Below are 20,899 nucleotides of genomic sequence, written 5' to 3'. Positions count from 1 at the left end.
AATTACGTTTTCATTTTACTGGTTCCTACTCCGAAGAGGGAATGGATAAAATAGTAAGGCACGGGGCCGGGCATAGTGGCTCATGCCTGTAATCCTAGCACTCTGGGAGGCCAAGGCGGGCGGATTCTTTGAGCTCAGGAGTTTGAGACCAGTCTGAGCAAGAGCGAGACACCGTCTCTGCTAAAAATAGAAAGAAATTAATCGGACAACTAAATATATATAGAAAAAATTAGCTGGGCATGGTGGCGCATGCCTGTAGTCCCAGCTACTCGGGAGGCTGAAGCAGAAGGATTGCTTGAGCCCAGGAGTTTGAGGTTGCTGTGAGCTAGGTTGACGCCACGGCACTCTAGCCCGGGCAACACAGTGAGACTCTGTCTCAAAAAAAAAAAAAAAAAAAAATAGCTAATACCTGCTTCCCTCTTTACAGCCCCGTAAAAGTTCCCCAGCCCTTTGGAGAGCCAGTCTGGTTGCTCCTTAACCAGTATTGCCTCCATTCTATTTGAGCAAAAGTCCTGAATAGAGCCTCACCTGCCTAAATCTTTCAGGTCTTGTGCCAATTTCTATTGACTCAGGGACCAAGGACCTGAAGTCCGGTATCAATTGTGTCTTGGAAGTAGATGACTTGTTTTGATTTCATAGGCCCACAGATGAGACTCTGGACTTTGAACTTCTGAGTTGGTGCTGGAACAAGTTAAGACTTTGAGGCTATGGGGTTGGAATGAATATATTTGTATGTGAAAAGGACATAAGTTTTGGGGGATTGAGAGCTGGAATGCTATGGTTTAAATATTTGTCCCCTCCAAAACTCATGTTGAAATTTAATCCTCAGTGTGGCAGTATTGAGAGGTGACTGAGTCATGAGGTCTCTTTTTTCATGAATGGATTAATCCATTCATTCATTAATAAATTAATAGGTTAATGGATTAATGGGTTATCACAGGAGTGGGACTGGTGTTTATTTAAAGAAGAGGAGGAGAGACCTGAGCTAGCACGCTCAGCCCCCTCACCACGCGATGCATTATGCCACCTCTGAACTCTACAAAGAGTCCCTGCCAGCAAGAAGGCCCTCACCAGATGCAGCCCCTTAGCCTTGGATTTCTTAGCATCCATAGCTGTAAAAAGTAAATTCCCTTTCTTTATAAATTACCCAGTTTCAGGTATTCTGTTATAAGCAACAGAAAATAGACTAAGACTAGACACAACAGTGATTTCATTGAACTAGAAGACAGTCACCTGGCCACATTCTTGTCTCTGAATCAACAGGCAAGGAAAAGAATTACCGTGCTGGCTTGAGTGATTAATCCTGGTTGGCAAAAAGAAATTGGACTGCTACTCACAAGGTCAGAAAGAGTTTATCTGGAATACAGTAGATCCCTAGGGCATCTCTTAGTATTGCCATGCCCTCTGATTAAAGTCCCTGGAAAATTGCAACAACCCATCCAGGAAGAACTATGAATGGCCCAGACCTTCCAGGAATGAAGGTTTGGGCCACCCCACCAGGTGATCCATAGCCAGCTGAGGTGCTTGCTGAGGGCAAAGTGAGTATGGAATGGGTAGTAGAAGGAGGTGGTTATAAATATTACCTATGTGCACATGACCAGTTGCAGAACTGAGGACTATAATTGTCATGGGTAGTTCTTCTTTGTTTTATAAGGGATGTGTGTGTGTATTTCAAATGTCTTTGTTTTCTTCCCTCTATTATCCCCTTATCATGGAACAAAAGATATACTGACCTTATAATATTTAAGTATTGTTAACTTTACATCGTAGTATTTGAGTTAGGAGATATCAAAGAGAAGTGTAAACATCACTCAAGAACTTTACATCCTCTTCTGGGGAAGGGATTAGTGCATTTTTGGTTGTACACAGGATAGTTGTATCATGTTAGGTGGAAGAATGACCTTGCCATTGTCTTTGTTTGGAGATTAAATATGGCTTAAAGCGATGTGTATGGGTGCCGCTGACAAGGGGTGGACTTGTGATTATTAATTTTATATGTCAACTTGGATGGGCCACAGTGGACAGGTATTTGGTCAAATATTATGCTGGATGTTTCTGGGAAGGTGGTTTTGGAAGAGATTAACATTTAAATTGGTGGACTTCGAGTAAAGCAGATTGCCTCCGTAATGTGTGTGTGTGGGTCTCATCCAATCAGTTGAAGGTCTGAATAGAGCCAAAAGACTGACCTCCCTTGAACAAGAAGAAATTTTGCCTGCAGATAGCCTTCTGACTTAAAGCACAACACTGGTTCTTCCAGGGTCTCCAGCTTGCCTGTCCCATTGTCTGTAGATTTTGGACTTGGCAGCCTTCGTGATCCTATGAGCCAATTCCTTAAAATAAATCTCTCTAGACATATACACATCCCATTGGTTCTCTTTCTCAGGAAATCCCTAATATACCCACTTTCTTGAAAAAGGAAAAGAAAATGAAATACTTTAAACACATAAAAAGGCACAAGCTGGGTGTGATGGCATACACCCGTAGTCCCAGCTATGCCTGAAAGCTGAGAGGGCAGAATCGCTTATGCCCAGGAGTTTGGGTGCAGTGAGCTACGACTGCACAACCGCACTCCAGCCTGGGCAACAGAGCCAGACCCTGTCTCTTAAAAAAAAAAAAAAAAAGGACCAAGAATAATATAAAGAAATGCCAATGCTTCCACACCCAAGTTTAACAACCTCTGATGTTAAGCTATGTTTGTTTGAGAATTGCTTTTCTTAAGAAATAACATTTACAGATATGCCTACATTCCAATTGCAACGTTTCCTGATCCCACTCTCTGTTCTCCCTCTCAAGAGGTGATCACTCTCTTAAAGTCAGGTATCATTCCCATATGTATTTTAACATTTTTACTACAAATGTATTCGTCCATAAATAGTATACATAAAATTCTTTTTACACATGTGGCATCACTCTGTACTTTTTGAGGCTGAATTTAGAGCCAAAGTGCCTGGATTTAAATTCTGCCTGCCAGGGATATCTTTTCGAGGTGATGAAAGTGGCTAAAATTAGGTAGTGGTGATAGTTGCGCAATTCTCTGAATATGCTAAAAACCACTGAATTCTACACTTTAAAAGAGTGAATTTTATGGTACATAAATTATACCTCAATAAAGCTATCATAGAAAATATAGACAACAATGAAAGGCGATATGTGGGAAAAAATCCTGGCTGCACTATTGTTGTGTGACCTTGGGGAAGGTATTTAATGAGCTTTCTTTCCTTTATCTATAAAATGAAATAATTACAGTATCTAGCTAGTAAGTTTGCTATAGGATTGAATAAGATAATACTTGTAAAAACACTTCGAACAGGGTGGAAAACTCAGGCTGACACGGTGCTGAGTAAACATTAGCAATTATTATTATTATTATTGCCTTCTGTAATTTAGGGTTTTTACCATGTTGATTTCAATATCCCTAATAATATATGTGGACTAGTTGATTTATCGTAACTGTTCCAAAATATTTGCTTGCATATATGTTTGTTTATTTCTGTATTGATGGATATTAGGGCATTTCCAATTTATTATAAATAATTTTGCAATAAACATCCTTATATACATATCCTTGAGCACATAGAGGGTGTCCAAAGGGAACCTAGGAGTTAATTACTGGATCTTGAGTATGCACATGTTAAAGAAAAAAAGTATTCATGACACTTGTTAAAGATGGTAGGGCTGACTTTATTCAAGGGGGATTACTACAATGGTGTTCTGTAATAGGAGAGAAGGTCAAATTGAACTCCGAATACAAGGAAAAGTGGGAATTTATAGCCAAGGAGAAGTGTGTGTATGTGTGTAAGCCAAGTGTTTGGCAGGGGGGATGTCAGTGTATGGAAAATTACTATGAGGAAACATCAGGGTTAAGGGGGATTTCTGGCTAATCTGACCTAACAGGATTCTTGCCAAAGGCAGGTCAGGGGAATTGGACCATCACCTGGGGGATGTTAGGAAAGAAGGATTCCAAACAGTTATAGAGGGTGATCAGATATTGAGAATGGGGAATTCTGGCTACAGTGACGTACCAGGATTCTTGATAAAAATGGATGATGCAGAAATGAACATGGAAACTAAAAAATCAGGGCCTAGTTGAGAAAAGAATTCAGAGGAACCTGACTAGAATTAGGTCAAGGAGAGAATCTTTGTCAACCATTTCACTTTATTCAATGTGGCTAAATTACTCTTTAGAAAGGCGTGGTAGTTCCTCTTTTTTTCATATCCTCGCCAACATTTGGCATGAGAAGCTTCAATTTTGCAAATATGCTATTTTGAAATATTTCATTGTTTAACTTGCATTTATTTGTAAGTGGTAAAACTTGTACAGCTTTTCCTATGCTTATTGGTCATTTGGGGTTCCTCTTAGGTTAAGAGTATTTTAACATTGCATGTTTATATTTTATGTTTCCTTTTTTTTTTTTTAAAGACTAGTCAACTGCAGTAGTGAGAAGGGGAAAAGAGTAGAACAAAGAGTTTGATCTGTAACTAACTGTGAACCATCAATTGCGATAACTCACTACCTTCAGACCAGCCTATGTTTCTTATTTTAAAAAAATTAATTTGTAGGCAGACTAAATATATTCTGGATATAGAATAAAGGTGGACTCCCAGGTTTTAGGCTTGGACAGATGGGTTGACTGTGTGCCATTTACATGGATGAAGAGGGGTAATGGCAAATAAGTTTTAGGAGCAAGACCAAAAGTTCTTTCTTTTAGACATATTTGAGATGCTTTTGAGTCATCCAACAGAACAAGTCTGTGCTATAAATATACATTTGGGGGTTGTCAGTTTATAGATGGCATTTAAAGTGATAGCAATGCACATGGCTATCTCCTGAATTTAGAGAGCGATGACAAGAGCCCTATAGGATTTACACATTTGGAGAAGGATTCAGTAAAGGATACTGAAATGGAAGACCAGTAAAATAGAGAAAAACCAGAAAAGTATGATATTACAGAAGCCCAGAGAGAAATGTACTGCTTTTTCAATTTTTGTAATGGCGGCATGAGGCTTCATTGTATGGATGTACCTTCACTGCTCTTCTATTTGGAATTTGATTTTATTGCTTTTCTATTATAAACTATACTTTAATGAACATTCTTTACTTTCTGAACCTGTTTCATCAAAATAAATAAATGAAAATGAAAAATGAACATTCTTATAGATTCATCTTTTTTTGCTACTCTGATTATTTCCTTTGGATAGACTTTTTTTTTTTTTTGAGACAGGGTCTGGCTCTGTTGCTCCAGCTAGAGCACAGTGGTGCCACTGCAGCTCACTGCAACCTCAAACTCCTGGGCTCAAGCGATCCTCCTGTCTCAACCCCCTGAGCAGCTGGGACTACTGGTGCACACTCACACCCACCTAATTGTTTTATTTCTGTAGAGATGGAGGTCTTGCTCTTGCTCAGGCTGGTCTTGAACTGCTGACCTCCAGTGATCCTCCTGCCTTGGCCTCCCAAAGTGCTAGGATTACAGGTGTCAGCCACCACACCCAGCTGGATATACTCTTATACGTAGGTCAAGGGAAACACCTATTTCAAAATTTTTACTATAAGTTGCACGTGGTCTTCTAGAAAGGTTGCTTCTATTTACCATGTACCCATCAGAACAAGTTGTCTTATTTTCTCCAAACCCCCAGTAATACAGGGCATTTCCAGTGATGGCGAGTCCCAGATATTAGATATCAGACGTTTTTAATGCCTGTAAAGTGTGCCATTGTATGGATGTTCCTAATTGATTTAGTCAATTATACTGTCTTCTTGTTTCAATGTATAATCAGTGTTGCAATCAATAGTTTTTGTAACTATATATTTTTGCTCATTCTTACCTTTTTCCTTAGAATAAATTCCTGAACGTGGAATTGTTGAGAAAAAAAATGAAGTATTCACATTTTTAAAGCTGCGAATGCATACAGATAAATCACTCCCCAGAAAGGCTGTGCTCTACCAGAACATCAGCAAGGCACGGTTGGGACACCCCTAATCGTTGCAAGTCATCTGGAGAACTACATCCTTAATTGCCTCTGCCAGGCTGAATGCATCCAGTATGATTCCGTAGGGAAAATATGTTCAAATAAAATTCTTAAAAAATGCCACTTTTGCACATTGCAATGTGGTTGAGGTCCAAAATCTGAAAGATTTTTATTCCAGTGCCATCTAATCCGTGATCTCCTAATGATAATTTTCACACAGCATTGTGTTGGCGATCAAGTCATCGGGGGACACCTCCAGAGAGCAAAGAGGGTGGATTTTTGAATCTGAGGGCTTCAAACCCTAGTCAATCCAGTGAGGCCAGAGGGTTTCTGGAAAAGGCTCTCAGATTTGAAAGCATTTCAGTTGTGAATTCGGTCTCAAAGCCAGCAGACTTTCGATTCACTTCGCACTTTGGAATCTAGTTGGCATTTACCGTTTGTGGTTTAACGCTTGACCAAAATAGGTGTAGGTCTCATTGACGCAGGTTTTGCAGATGCCTTTGATTTTTTTTTTTTTTGAAAATAAACGACAAAAAGTCACAGTTGTATACACAAAAGGCAAACATTTCGAATAGTCTTTTCAGACACCTGATTCTTACACTCATACCCGAGTCTTCGCGTGAGATGTGAGCGTTATGACTTGTCTGCAGATACTCAGGACAACCCTGAGGAGCGGCCGGGGGCCACTAGGGCGCAGCAGCGACCCCCACTCACCGCCGCCCCCCTCGCCCCTAAAGCCCCGCAGACCGCCGCCCAAAGACGAGCCTATCAGGGCGTACGCGCCATGGTGCGCTCGCGTCGGACCGGCCCAGCCTTCCTTCTCAGAAAGGGGAAGGAAGGCGGGGCCGGCGGCAGACCACGCCCTCTACGGCGGTGTGCGTGTGGCTGGGAGGGGTCTTCCGCTTCTCCAAGGGCTACTTCCGGATTGAGAGGCGATCCTTGCGGGTGCTGAGTGCTGAGGTGCTGGGCGGGTCCGCGGGCTGGGCTGCGGCCCGCGCGCTGCCGGCGATGCTCGGAGGCAGCTCCGGGGCTCGAGAGCGCGAAACAGAGGGCGACGGGGCCGGGGCTGTGGCTGCACCGCCCGCCATTGACTTCCCCACCGAAGGCCCTGACCTCAAGTATGATGGTGAGGGACCCCGGAATGCCGCGGCGCCGCTTTGCTGTCCCTTGTCCACCTGCGTTTCCGGGCGGTCCGGGCTTTGCCTCACACCTGGGCAAATTCTGCTGACTCGGGCTTGAACCGGGTGCCAGCCGAGCAGTGCGGGGGGGCGGTGGGCGGGCCTTCGGGGTAAGGAAAATAGTTATTGAAACTAGTGTTTGCGACCTGCTCATTTGTTTACATTTCTGTTCCTTGGCTTCCTTTCTGCGGATTGAGGCTTTCGGCCGGCTAAGAACTTCCTTGAGGCCACTTTCCAGCTCCCGAGCCTTGTGATTTTTGTCAGTCGTTGAGAATGATCTTTGTACACTACTAGAATGAGACTTTGCAGATTATGTGCTGAAGAGTGTGGGTTAAGAGTTTTAATTTGTAGCTATTCTTTTGCTTTACTGGTAGGATATCTAAATATTCTCTCATAGGGCGGCCATGTGGAAATAAACCGTCCTCTTCAGCTTAAAGAAAAAAAATGCTCAAGTTTTCTTAGGACATATTACGTAGCTAAGTCAAGTTATTCAGCATAAAGGGTGAGGTCCTTAAACATTGACTCTAACCAGGTCAAAGAGTCCAATATTTTAACGAAAGTGAAATAGTCTCTAGTTGTTTTGGCAATTTTAAAACTTGAATTGTGTTATCAAGAATGCGCACATTGATTGAGGGAGTTTTTAACTATACGGTAGTTCCAATAGAACGATCACAGAGAATACACATTTAAGTTGAAGCATGAAACAAATATTAATGTGTTGCAATGGATTTAAAGGTGGAAACCAAGTTGAAAAGGTTTTGATTTATTCAAATGGAATAAATAAATGGAAAAGTACTTCCATTTCCATCCTTAAACACTACCTATAATTCTCGACCATAATGGAAAACAAAAGAACAAAAGCAGAGTGTGGTGGTAATTCAGGTATGCTATTGCAGAGGAATATTGTATGATAACTATTTTTTAATGGACAAATGGATATTTTCTACACGTAAGGTGGCATATTATAGCAACTCAATAGTATGGAAAGTGTTATGTCATAGGAAAAGTCCCAGCTGTAAACATGCAAGTCTGTCCTTTCTGTGACATTTTGATAAGGGTTTCTGCAAACTAAAGATTATTCTTGAAGGGAGTGATCTTAGATAATGCTTTTAACATTTTTTTCCTCTGGGTGACTGATGATACTGTTGTGCTTACGTACCACCTTTTGTTCCAAAGAGGCCCAGAATGTCCAGATACAATTTATCTTTTTACATGAAAAGTAAGGGCTGTGAAAAATGTAATTTTATTTTTAATAGATGTAAAAACAGAATAAGTGATTTCTTGCAGATGGTCACTCTGTATGATCTGAGGTCATTCTGCCAGTTCATGGTAGAGTCAGAAAATTCAAAACCTGGATGTAACTTTAACACCTACATAGGAATTCGCCTAGCTGTGTAGGAATTCGCCTAGCTGTGTAGGGATTCTCCTAGTGTCACCATCAGCCTTTGAGCAAAGTTACTGCATGCTTTCTTTCTGTGGAACTGCATGCCTGAGAAGGAGGGCCAACAGTAAGCCCATCGTCGGACTCATTAATTTTCTTCTTTCATCTCATAACAGTTTTTCAAAAATTTTACCTCAGATTAATTCCCCAGGCTCCTTTTTCACTTAATAATGGACCATTTGGATTATACTTTTCTGAAGTGATTGAATTAGATTATCCCTTTCCTGTCTGTCTGCTCCCATCCTATTCCGTAGAAGTCTAGAACTCTAATTCAGGTAGGATCTGTATCTACTTTCTTACTATTTTGTAAGAGAACTTGACCTCTTCTTTCCTTTTTGATACTTTAATTATACTCTTCTACTCTTGACCAGTTCTGTGTAATGGGAAGCTTTCGACTTCAGCCTTCATTTTCTTTACATTTTACTGTATTTGAGTAATCTGCCCATTGGTCTTTTTAAAGTTGTCATTTTCTTGATTTGTTAAAGATTCATTTGACTCCACTGACCAACCATTCTGTTTTGTTTTTTCTTATTAAAAAGTAGAATTTTCCCATTGTAGAAACAGGAAACCGTTAAGTATAAAGAAGCAGAAAATCCTCCTAACCATAGTCTCACCACTGTGAACCCTTCAGTATATATATTTAAAATTTCATATTACAAAATATGTTGAGAATCTAGAAAAGCATGCAGAAGATTTTTTTTTTTTGAAAATGGATCTCGCTGTGTTGCCCAGGCAGACACAGTGACCCAATCATAGCTCACTGCAACCTCAAACTCCTGTGCTCAAGCGGTCCTACTGCCTCTGGGCAGTAGGACTACTGTCTACTGTAGCTGGGACTATAGGCATGCACCACCATGCCAGGCTAATTTTTTCTATATATTTTTTTTAGTTGTCCAGATAATTTCTATTTTTAGTAGAGACGGGTCTCGCTCTTGCTCAGGCTGGTCTTGAACTGACCTTGAGCGATCCACCCGCCTCGGCCTCCCAGAGTGCTAGGATTACAGGCATGAGCCACCATGCCCGGACTAGGCCCCCTTTTTTTAAAGATTTTTGATAGTTTGCTAAAATAATGACCAGAAAAGATTGTGTGGGTTTATATACCCACGTATGAAACTATCTCACCTCACCTGTGTTAGTTTTACTGGGTTTTTTTGTTGTTTTGTATTTTGAGACAGGGTCAATCTCTGTTGCCCTGGCTAGAGTGCAGTGACGTCATCATAGCCCACTGCAACCTCACACTCCTGGGTTCAAGCTGTCCTCCTGCCTCTGCCTCCGGGAGTAGCTGAGACTATAGGCATGTGCTACGGTGTCCAGCTAATTTTTAAAATTTTTTATAGAGATGAGTTCTCACTATTGCCCAGGCTGGTTGATCCTCCTGCCTCAGCCTCCAAAAGTGCTAGGATTATAGGTGTGAGCTACTGTCCCTGGCCCAGTATTACTGTTTTATAGCCTGCTTCTTTAACTTGATAATAGACTTTATGATTATCTTTCTATACACTATCATTTCTAACAGATACATAGTATTCTACTTTCTGTATATAACTTATTTAACAATTTTCAATATTCTAAACAGCGTTATGCTGACCATTTTGTACATACTTATCTGTTGTACTTTAATGATTTCCTTGGTACGCATTTCCAAAAGTGGAATTGCTAGGTGAAAGGTTTGCACATTGTAAGTTCTGCAGTGTATTGCCAAAGGTTGCAAACACTTTTGTACCCCATGTGTTTGAAAATGTCTCCTTTTCCAAACCCTTGACAGTACCAGGTATTCTAGGCTTTAAATCTGATGGGCAAACTCTGGTACTTTAGTTATTTTAATATGAATGTTGTTAATTACTAGTTATGATAAACCTATTTGAATTTTAATTGTGCTTCATTTTCTTACTAGCTTGTAAGAGCTCCATATTTTATTTCCTTTTCTTTGTCTTGTCATGTATAGTACAGATATATGTACTAAATCTGAATTTGTGACTCATATTTTAATTTTTAAGATGTTTTTACAGAGAAGTTTTTACATGGCCACATTTCATTCTTTTTCTTTCCTGTACTCAAACAATTAAGTATTTATTTAAAATGAATAGCTTATTTGTATACATGTAAGTCTTTTTTTTCTTGGCCGCCTATAGGTCAGAGAGGAAATTGATGGATAAAGCCTGGATTTAAACTTTGGCTCTCTGGGACTTTAGTAGTTGATAGAGAAGAATGGATTAGAATATTTGAAATGGGGCTGGTTTTGTTAAATAGAAGGCATGGGATATACAGTTCCTATATCTACAAAATGTTTCTAATTGAATGGGTCAACAGCTCTTGATTTAATGTGTCTCTTACTGATTTGCACACTCAAGAACACCTCCACCCTCCCATTCCTAGTGTTTTAAATCCTGGCCAGCCCATTTCTTTCTTAATGTATCTCTGGGATATAGTCTTTCCTCTACCTTTCTGTGACTTAGCTCCATGGTTTCCTCATTTTTCATTCATTGTGTTTTTTTTACCTGTTCAATAATGTCTTAAATAAACGGTAAGAACTTATGACCTTCATCTTTAACTCTCTGCTTGGTCTTGCATAGTTGGAAAGAGGATGGGCTTAAGAGTCAGTCTGATCTGCCTGATTGACTAGTTCCTTAACCTCTCTGAGATCAGCGTCCTCACCTGTACAATGGGAGTGGTAATACCTTATATTGTTTCAAGAAGGTTAAAGGAGATTGCGCATATAAAACACCGAGTACACATGTATCACGTGCTCATCCAGTAAAGTTTCTCCACCCTTCTTCCCTTTCCCTCTTCTCTGCCAAACATTTTCTTTATGTCTGCATCTTGACTGTTTCTTCAAAGGAAACAGGAAGCCATACTATTCCCACTTGCTTGCCTGTTTGCTTGTGTATTTATTTGTTTATTTATTTCTACCATTGCATACATAATTGCTACCAAAACTGTTTCTCCTCTGCCTCATGGCATTTTTCTGCTGGTCCTCCAGCTTCTAGAATTCAACTCAAAACTCACTTCCAGAAAGCCTTTCCTGATTAATTCACCTCAACATAACTACTTTTTTGTTTTCTATTTCCTTAAACTTTTAAATAGTTTGTATTTCATTCCTTAGAATATACTCTTTTGTTGTTATGAGACAGATTTACCATTAATTTAAATTTTTTTTCTTTTTTAATTTTTAGAATCTGATGTTCCAGCAGAACTCCAGGTGTTAAAAGAACCCCTACAACAGCCAACTTTCCCTTTTGCAGTTGCAAACCAACTATTGCTTGTTTCTTTGCTGGAGCACTTGAGCCATGTGCATGAACCAAACCCAGTTCGTTCAAGACAAGTTTTTAAGTGTAAGTAATAATAAATTAATCTTGCTGAATAAAGCTTGTAATAAGGTTCTTGAATGCTATGGGTCTGAGAAGCAGCTGGTATATAAAAATAGGGTGTGAGCCTGGTGTGGAAGTTCATGCCTGTAATCCTAGCTGCTCAGGAGACTGAGGCAGGAGGATCACTTGAGCTTAGGAGTTGAAGACCAGCCTGAGTAACATAGTAAAACCCTGTCTTTAAAAAAATTAAAAAAAAAAATTAGCCAGGCATGGTGGCATCTGCCTGTAATCCCACCTACTTGGGAGGCTGAGGCAGGAGGATCCCTGAGCCCAAAAATATGAGGCTGCAGTGAGCTATGATTGGGCCTCTGCACTCCAGCCTGGGCAACAAAGTAAGACCTTGTCTCACAGAAAAATAAAAAAATTAAAGAAATAAAAATTGGATGTGAAATAAGAATGAATAATTTACATTCCTTAAATTCATTTTACATTTTCCTTTGGGTAATTTCTTATGAATATAATCACTGGGGACCCAAAAATTGTATGTAATTTAAAAAATAAAAGATTAAAAAAGGAAAATTACATGTGCTCATTCTGAACCAGTTCTTGGCCAGAGGGCTGGAACCAGCTGCATTTTGTGGTGTTGAAAATGTGAGTGTTTATTCATTTATTTTTTTGTAGACAAGGTCTTGCTTTGTTGTCCCAGTATGAGGGTAGTGGCATGATCTTAGCTCACTGCAACCTCAAACTCCTGGGCTCAAGCGATCCTCCTTCCTGTAGCTGGGACTCCAGGCGTGTGCTACCATGCTGGGCTAATTTTTCTATTTTTTGTGGAGATGGGGTCTCACTATGTTGCTCAGGCTGGTCTCGGACTCCTGACCTCAAGTGATCCTCCCACCTTGACCTCCCAAAGTGCTAGGATTATTGGCGGGAGCCACTGCGCTTGGCCAAAAATGTTTATTTGTATTCCTGCCATAAGATACTCGTATGAGAAATGTGAACACAAAAGTGAGCAGAATTATAGCTTATAATGTTTCTGGTTTAGCTTATTGACTGAGACCATTGTGGCCTCTGTAATACCTCCAGCCACAGATTCTGAGAGCCTTTTCTCCCAAAAAAGTCTTTCTGAATCTTGTTTGGTGTTAGAAATCCTTCAACTTATAAATAGCTTTATGTGGTCTTAGAACTTAATGTGTTTTTACATGGTGGCTCACGCCTGTAATCCCAGCACTTTGGGAGGCTGAGGCAGGAGGATCACTTGAGCCCGGGAGTTTGAGGCTGCACTGAGAGCTATGATCATGCCACTGTACTCCAGCCTGGGTGACAGAGCAAGACCCTGTCTCTAATAAAAAAAATAACTTAATATGTTTTTAAAGATACATTATCATTTTGATAAACGTGGTGGTGGGACATGAAAAGTGGTAAAAATATTTGTGTGGTGTACACTTATTTTTTTGAATAAAGCAAATATTATACTCCACATTCTAAGTAGTAGCATATATGGTGGGGGAGTTGGGTTGTACAAAAGGTATTCCTGCCGGGTGCAGTGGCACATGTCTGTAATCCTAGCACTCTGGGAGGCCGAGGTGGGTGGATCGTTCAAGGTCAGGAGTTCGAGACCAGCCTGAGCAAGAGCGAGACCTCATCTCTACTAAAAAATAGAAAGAAATGATCTGGACAACTAAAAATATATATATAGAAAAAATAAGCCAGGCATGGTGGCACATGCCTGTAGTCCCAGCTACTTGGGAGGCTGAGGCAGTAGGATCTCTTGAGCTCAGGAGTTTGAGGTTGCTGTGAGCTAGGATGACACCACGGCTCTCTAGCCTGGGCAACAGAGTGAGACTCTGTCTTAAGAAAAATAAAAAGAAGGTGTTCCTTAGGTTCCAAAGCATTGGTACCTAGAGGTTATTGTATTAGGCTCATAGTAAAGAAAAGTAGATTATAATAATTTTAATACAGTAATCTTGTGCATAATTAAAACAAATATGTGACTGTTACTGATTTTAGAATAATTTAAAATTCCTTGTATACATTTTAGATGGCTGGCCTTTAAAAGAAAGTATATTTAAATAAATGTTTTTATGATTTATTTAGTTAGTGGATAATCTAAATGGAGAGTTTTCAATGTGGAAACAGTGTCCTTTGTGGCGTCCCTATTTCTTGGAATGAGTAAAAGCCAAGGCACCTCTGTAGAAGCTTCTTTTTCTGAGGAGCCTGGTGTTTGGGCTATACACACATCTAGTATGTGCTCTTTGTAAGTTGGTTAAAGATATCCCATCATAGAAAAGAACAATTAATACATTTATTGTTCATTCTAAAACCATATGTTTCTACTCCTATCTTTATTCTTATCTTACTCCCTGTTTGAAAGTATACTGTGTGGAATATCAGAAGACTGTTTACAGTTTTTTTTGCCCTTTTTAAAAAAATTTCAAAATATTAAGGGAGTACAAATATTTTTGTTACATGGATACATTTTATAATACTTAAAGTTGGGCCTGTTAGTGTGCCGATCATCCAAATAGTGTTCATTGTACCTGATTAGGTAGGTTTTTACCTCTCCCCTCCGCTTCCCCCACCGTTTTTTTTAAAACAGAGCCTAGTACTTTACTGACTAGGTGTGGTAAACAAATGACTGTGTGGCATAAGATAAGTAATTATAGATGTGCCCCCTAATCAGTGAATATACCAATTGCTCCTTCTCTTTGAGAATCAAGCTCTAAGTATAAGGTGTATATAAACATAACTTTTTTCTTACAGAATTTTGTGCGTGTGTTGTAATTATTAGTTTTTATTCTCTGTGTACTCTTCAAAATTGCCATCTTATCGATGGCCTTTCTAATAATAGTTTTCCATTTTGTTTTTATAGTACTTTGTCAGACCTTTATCAAAATGGGGCTTCTGTCTTCCTTCACTTGTAGTGATGAGTTTAGCTCATTGAGACTACATCACAACAGAGCTATTACTCATTTAATGAGGTCTGCTAAGGAGAGAGTTCGTCAGGTAAGCCCTAAAAACTGTGCTTTCTGTATGACAAAAATAGATTTTGATTTCAAGAGAGCTATATTAAAGCATTATGAAATCTTAATTATAAAACCTGTTTTTAAAAACATAATCTTTGTTGACCCAACAGTGTTTATTGACTGATTAATATGTGTTTGGCTCTTTTGTAGGTGCCTAGGTTAAAGCAGTTAACAAAATCGACAAAAATTTCTGTCCTTGTGGAGCTTATGTTCTGATGAGGGGACAGTAAACAACAGAAAAAAAAAATGGAATGCTAGATGGTGATGACATAAAGGGGAAACGTAAAGTAGTGAAGGGACTGAGACCATGTTGGGAGGGGCTGTGTGAATTTTGTACAGGGTAGCCAGGGCGGGCCTCACAGAGACAATGGTGACATCTGTAAGAAAAGCATTCTAGGCGGAGGAACAGTACGGCTGACCTGGGAGCAACACGGGGTTAGGGGCACCGACCCCTACCCCGTCAGAAATCTTCATGTAACTTTGACTCCCCCAAAAACTTAACTGCTAATAGCCTACTGTTGTCCAGAAGCCTTACCAACAGCAGTAACAGTTGATTAATGTGTATTTTATGTGTTTTATGTATTATGTCCTGTATTCTTACAATAAGTAAGCTAGAGAAAAGAAAAGAAAATATATTTGCTAAGTGGAAATGGATCATCATAAAGGTCTTCATCCTCCTGGTCTTTACATTGAGTAGGCTGAGGAGGAGGAGGAAGAGCAGGGTGGGATGGCAGAGGTGGGAGGAGGTGGAAGGGGAGGCAGGCACACTCAGTGTAACTTTTATTGAAAAGAAAATCTGTGCATAAGTGGACTCTCGAAATTCAAATCTGTGTTGTTCAAGGGTCAACTGTAATTGCAAGGGCCCTGAGGTGGCCGTGTGCTGCCATGTTTGGGGAGCTGCAAGGCAGCTATGTGACTAGAGTGGAGTAAGCAAAGGGGGCTGGGGAAGTGGGAAGAGAGGGGACTTTTGGAGCAGGATCTTGAAGTCATTTTATTGTCTTTGGTTTTTACTCAGAGTAAGATGGGAAGCAGATTTTGCAGGATTTTGAGCAGAGGATTGCAGGAGTTTGTAGGATTTTGAGCAGAGGAATAACATAATCTGACTTGGATTTTAATGGGGTCACTCCAGCTCCTGTGTTGAGAGTGGACTGAGGGGCACAGGCCGAAGCAGGGAGACGGGTACATTATACAAGCAAGAGAAGATGGGGCAGTTTCTGCATGTATATTGAAGGTGACGTCAACATTGTTCGCTCATGGAGCTCCTTGGTAAAGTCTCAGCTTTGAAGTATTTTCAGTTGTAAACTCTTAAGTAATATCGAAGAAGCCAGTGGTTTGTTTTTAAATATTGTTTGTGCATTTGGGGCTGTTAACGTGACATTGAATTTTGATAGATTCCTTACTCCTTGAAAGTTTTCAAAATACTTTTTCAGAATATGTTTTTGGTTTTAGGATCCTTGTGAGGATATTTCCCATATCCAGAAAATCAGGTATGTGTTGTACTTTTTTGATTATGCAAAGACTAAACTATTCAAAAGAAATCACAGCCTGGTGGGGTGGCTCACGCCTGTGGTTCTAGCATTTTGGGAGGCCGAGGTGGGAGGACTGCTTGAGGCCAGGAGTTTGGGACCAGCCTGGACAACATATTGAGACCCCATTTCTAACCAAAAGGAACAGAAATTTAAGTAAATTTATTAGCGAGTTCAGCTAATTACTGGTAAAACACTGGAAATTAGCTTAATGACTTCCTTGCTATTTTTATTACACTGTTGATTTGTTTAGCCAGTGTTTTCTTCTTAGAGAGGAAACATTTCATTTTAGCTCATCCTTTCCACATTGTCACAATTTAGTGGTAAAGGAGGTTTTTCAGGTTAGTGATAAAGTGAGCGTGAACTATTCTAGAACATTCTGATTCTCTCATGTTTTAATGTCAATTAATTGTTTTTATTTAACTTTTAGATCAAAGGAAGTAGCCTTTGAAGCACAGACTTCACGTTACTTAAATGAATTTGAAGAGCTTGCCATCTTAGGAAAAGGTGGATATGGAAGAGTGTACAAGGTTGTTTTCCACATACGGGTTTTGACCTTCTCTTCTGTAAATAAGTGTACTCTCAGAGGTTGTTTTCATTATTGTTATCTGAAGTGCTCAAAGGAAAATTCCTGGAAATCATGTATACTTACTTTCATTAAGATTTGTCATTTACGGGGAAGTGGGCAGATTCTAATTTTTTCCTAACCATGTTGATATTTTAGGTGGATTCTGGAAACCTTGAATTTTTGTTCTGTAGTTAATTTTTATTAAAAATATGTTACTAAAAAATGTGCTACTGTGTTTTGAGCCTTGCATAGCCCTTTGCTAACATCCCTGTCATTCAGCCCTAGGGCTTCTATTAATAGGGGTTGGCCTGTCAATACAGTTTGAAAAGCTTATAGTCTAGCTGACTAGGGCTGGCTTCTCTGAACATAGTAAGGAGCTATGTCTTTAGCTTAATTTTATCTTTTTGGCTAGTTTGGATTATCTAAACTCAGATTAAAAGAACTTCTTTATCTGATTAGAATTTAATGACACAATTTGCTTTGTCTTCTACTTTTTAGGTCAGGAATAAATTAGATGGTCAGTATTATGCAATTAAAAAAATCCTGATTAAGGGTGCAACTAAAACGGATTGCATGAAGGTATGATTTTTAAAAATTATTTATTTTGAACAATTGTGTATTTAGTTCCTTTTGGAAGAGTTATATGTGTGTGTTTGTATATTTGGCAAATAGTAGGTGGTACGGACTGCCAGTTTACTAAGAATAGGGTTACAATAAAGTATAGTAAACATCAAAACTAAATTTTTATTTGATGTAATTTTTTATAGGCACTCCAGACTGACCACATTTCAGAGTCATTGCTGTGGAAATTAATTTTTAAAATAAATGATTAATATATAAGATAGTTAGTTATGAAAAAATAGGAGCCCAGTTCGGGTCCCAGTCTGCTCCCTGACATGCTGTGTGGTCCTGGGCAAATCGCCTAGTCCTCTGAGTCGCTCTGTCTCCCGCCCTGAAATAGCCATAACAGCAGTGGTTTTAGTTACCTTGGAAGACTGGCATGGGAATCAAATAAGAGAATGATGACAAGTGAGGTATAAAAAGTATAAAGTGCTATATATAAATGTAAATTATTTAGTTGCTCTAATAATTGCCATTTGTCTCTCACAAAAAATATTTTCATTATTTTAACATTGTTTGGATTCCCTGTACAGAGAGATTTTTATTATATATCCTCCTCATCTTATGAGGTTATGTTGAAAATACTGTTATTTGAAGATGCGTGTAATATACCTAACCTACTGAACACTGTAGCTTGGCCTAGCCTACTTTAAATGTGGTTAGAACTTACATTATCCAGCAGTTGGACAAAATCAACTGGCACAAAGCCTATTTTATAATAAAGTGTTGAGTATCTCATGCACTGCATATTGCAAGCCTGGGAAAAAAATCAAAATTCAAAGTACGTTGAAAATTCTGACAGTTTTGCACCATTGTTAAGTCGGGTGGTCTGTGTTTTGCTTTGTAACAAGGAGTATTTGATTCCATGAGCATTTAACAAGTTGTCAGCAAAAGTCAAATCTAATTATATTTCTTTTTTAGGTACTAAGGGAAGTGAAGGTGCTGGCAGGTCTTCAGCACCCCAATATCGTAGGCTATCACACCACATGGATAGAACATGTTCATGTGGTCCAGCCACAAGGTGAGTGGTTTTTGATGATATAGTAGTTGAAGGGTTGGCAAACTTTAGCCCAGGGACCAAATCTGGCCTGCCCTTGTTTTTGTACGTACTACAGCTGAGAATGGTTTTTATATTTTTAAGTAGTTATAAGAAATAATAAGAATATTTTGAGAAAATGAAATGAAATCCAAAATTTCAGTGTCAGTGAAGTTTATTAGAACACAGGCTCATTCATTTATATATTGTGTGTGGCTGCTTTTACATTATAACAGAATTGAGTAGTCACAGCAGAGTCCCATAGGGCACCCAAAACCTTAAATACTTACAGTCAGATCCGCTAGAGCTGCGGTCCCCAACCGAAGACTGGTCCGCGGCCTGTTAGGAACCGGGCGCAGGCACAGCAGGAGATGAGTCGTGGGCAAGTGAGCTAAGCTTTGTCTGTATTTACAGCCGCTCCCCATGCTCCCCATTGCTGGTATCACCACATAAGCTCTGCCTCCTGTCAGATCAGCACTGCATAAGATTCTTAGGAACTCAAACCCTACTGTAAAATCTGCATGTGAGGGTCCAAGTCACTCACTCCTTATGAGAATCTAATGTCTGATGATCTGAGGTGGAGCTGAAGCAGTGATGCTAGTGCTGGGGAGCAGCTGCAAATACAGATTATCATTAGCAGAGAGGTTTGACTGCACTATAAATGTAGTGTGTTTGAATCATCCTGAAACCACCCCCCAGCCCCAACTGCCATCCGTAGAAAAATTGTCTTCCACGAAACTGGTCCCTGGTGCCAAAAAGGTTGGGGACCGCTGCTCTAGAGAAAGTTTGCTGACCCCTCTTACAGTTGAACAGCTCTGTTTTTATAGTTTCTAACATGTGCCAGTCATTTGAATAAACTTGTTGTATGTATTTTGTCAGAATGTCATGACATTTTTAGACATATAGTTTCATTTGTACTGTTTATATATTTTAACTCTGCCTTTTACTATAAATTGGAAAACTGGGCTGTTTGAAGATTTTTGTTTTTTTGTTTTTACTCAGCAGACAGAGTTTCCATTCAGTTGCCATCTCTGGAAATGCTCTCTGACCAGGCAGAGAGGTATGTGGACTGGTGTGTACGTCTACAAACATTAGGACATTACCCACTGTCACCTGCATTGGGCTATCTTTGTCTTTGGCTACAAGGAGGAGTGTTTTAGATTTTCTTTTTGCTTATTTTCATTACAAAATGTTAAATTATTTCCTCCTGTAAGATATTTCAGTATTTTAAATAAATGTTGCTGCTAGACAAATTTGATGCCATTTTTTCCAGAAGCTTACCTGTAAGATTCGTACCTTGCAGAAACAGTTGAGTTACTCTTGATCTCTTTTTACATTGACTTTTGTCTTTACTGTTTTCTTCTCCAGAGATGAATATGGTGTTAAAAATGACGAAAGTAGTAGCTCATCCATTATCTTTGCCGAGTTTACCTCAGAAAAAGAAAAACCCTTTGGAGAATCTGATGTTGAAAATCAGAATAACAAATTGGTGAACTATACCACCAATTTAGTCATAAGAGACAACAGTGAGTTGGAATCATCTGTTGAGCTCCAAAAAAATGGCCTGGCTGATTTGTCTACCAGATCAATCGTTCAGCAGCAGCTGCCACTTAGGCATAATTCAGACCTAGAAGAGGATTTCACATCTACCGAGGAATCTTCTGAAGAAAACTTCAACTTGTTGGGGCAGACAGAGGTAGATTACTTTCCCAGAACCTACCAAGTTGATGTTTACCCCTGTAATGGTATGAAGGGCTGTGATTACGCGTGGCCTTCCCTCTTCCTCAGCGGACTTCCTACCTCGTGCTCCTGCCTCTCTCAGCTCCGGCTCTTCTGCCCTGTGTTCAGTCTCTTGTACTTGCCACATTCCCTTGCCAAACAGCCTTTGTATTTGGTTTTCCCTCCTTCACTTAGTTAACTCCTACTAATCCTTTCTCACTTCCCTGACTGGGTCATTTGCACCTCTAGGTAGATATTCTTGTATATGTACTGTGGAGTTGGAAACCTCATTTGCATTCTATTTCTATTGCATGTTAGCATCATGCTATAAATATATATTTATGCAAAAAAAAAAAAAGCTGAGCTCTGTGGCTCATGCCTATAATCCTAGTACTTTGGGAGGCAAAGGCAGGAGGAATCACTTGAGGCCAGGAGTTTGAGACCAGCCTGGGCAACATTTCAAGACCCTGTTTCTACAGAAAATTTTAAAAAATGAGCTGGGCATGGTGGTG

At 39.6% G+C, this 20,899-nt stretch overlaps 1 protein-coding gene across 2 annotated transcripts in view; it reads left to right on the top strand.

The window, feature by feature from the left end:
- The first annotated feature begins 6,845 nt into the window (after nucleotides 1-6,845).
- Nucleotides 6,846-20,899, top strand: part of EIF2AK1 (eukaryotic translation initiation factor 2-alpha kinase 1) — a 32,019-nt gene continuing 17,965 nt past the window's right edge. The window contains exons 1-9 of one of the 2 annotated variants that reach the window (XM_012639027.1): nucleotides 6,846-7,093; nucleotides 11,757-11,915; nucleotides 14,764-14,897; nucleotides 16,367-16,404; nucleotides 16,874-16,973; nucleotides 17,510-17,590; nucleotides 18,554-18,653; nucleotides 19,671-19,728; nucleotides 20,037-20,364. In XM_012639027.1, coding sequence (XP_012494481.1) covers nucleotides 6,976-7,093; nucleotides 11,757-11,915; nucleotides 14,764-14,897; nucleotides 16,367-16,404; nucleotides 16,874-16,973; nucleotides 17,510-17,590; nucleotides 18,554-18,653; nucleotides 19,671-19,728; nucleotides 20,037-20,364 — 1,116 coding nt within the window. In that variant the 5' untranslated portion in view covers nucleotides 6,846-6,975. The remainder of the gene's footprint in view (nucleotides 7,094-11,756; nucleotides 11,916-14,763; nucleotides 14,898-16,366; nucleotides 16,405-16,873; nucleotides 16,974-17,509; nucleotides 17,591-18,553; nucleotides 18,654-19,670; nucleotides 19,729-20,036; nucleotides 20,365-20,899) is intronic. The other variant, XM_012639028.1, reaches the window with a different exon arrangement.

Source organism: Propithecus coquereli, unplaced genomic scaffold (assembly GCF_000956105.1).
Source record: "Propithecus coquereli isolate 6110/MARCELLA unplaced genomic scaffold, Pcoq_1.0 Scaffold137, whole genome shotgun sequence".
NCBI lineage: Eukaryota > Metazoa > Chordata > Mammalia > Primates > Indriidae > Propithecus > Propithecus coquereli.
The sequence above is the reverse complement of the archived record's forward strand: the minus strand, read 5'-3'. Positions and strand labels throughout refer to the sequence as shown.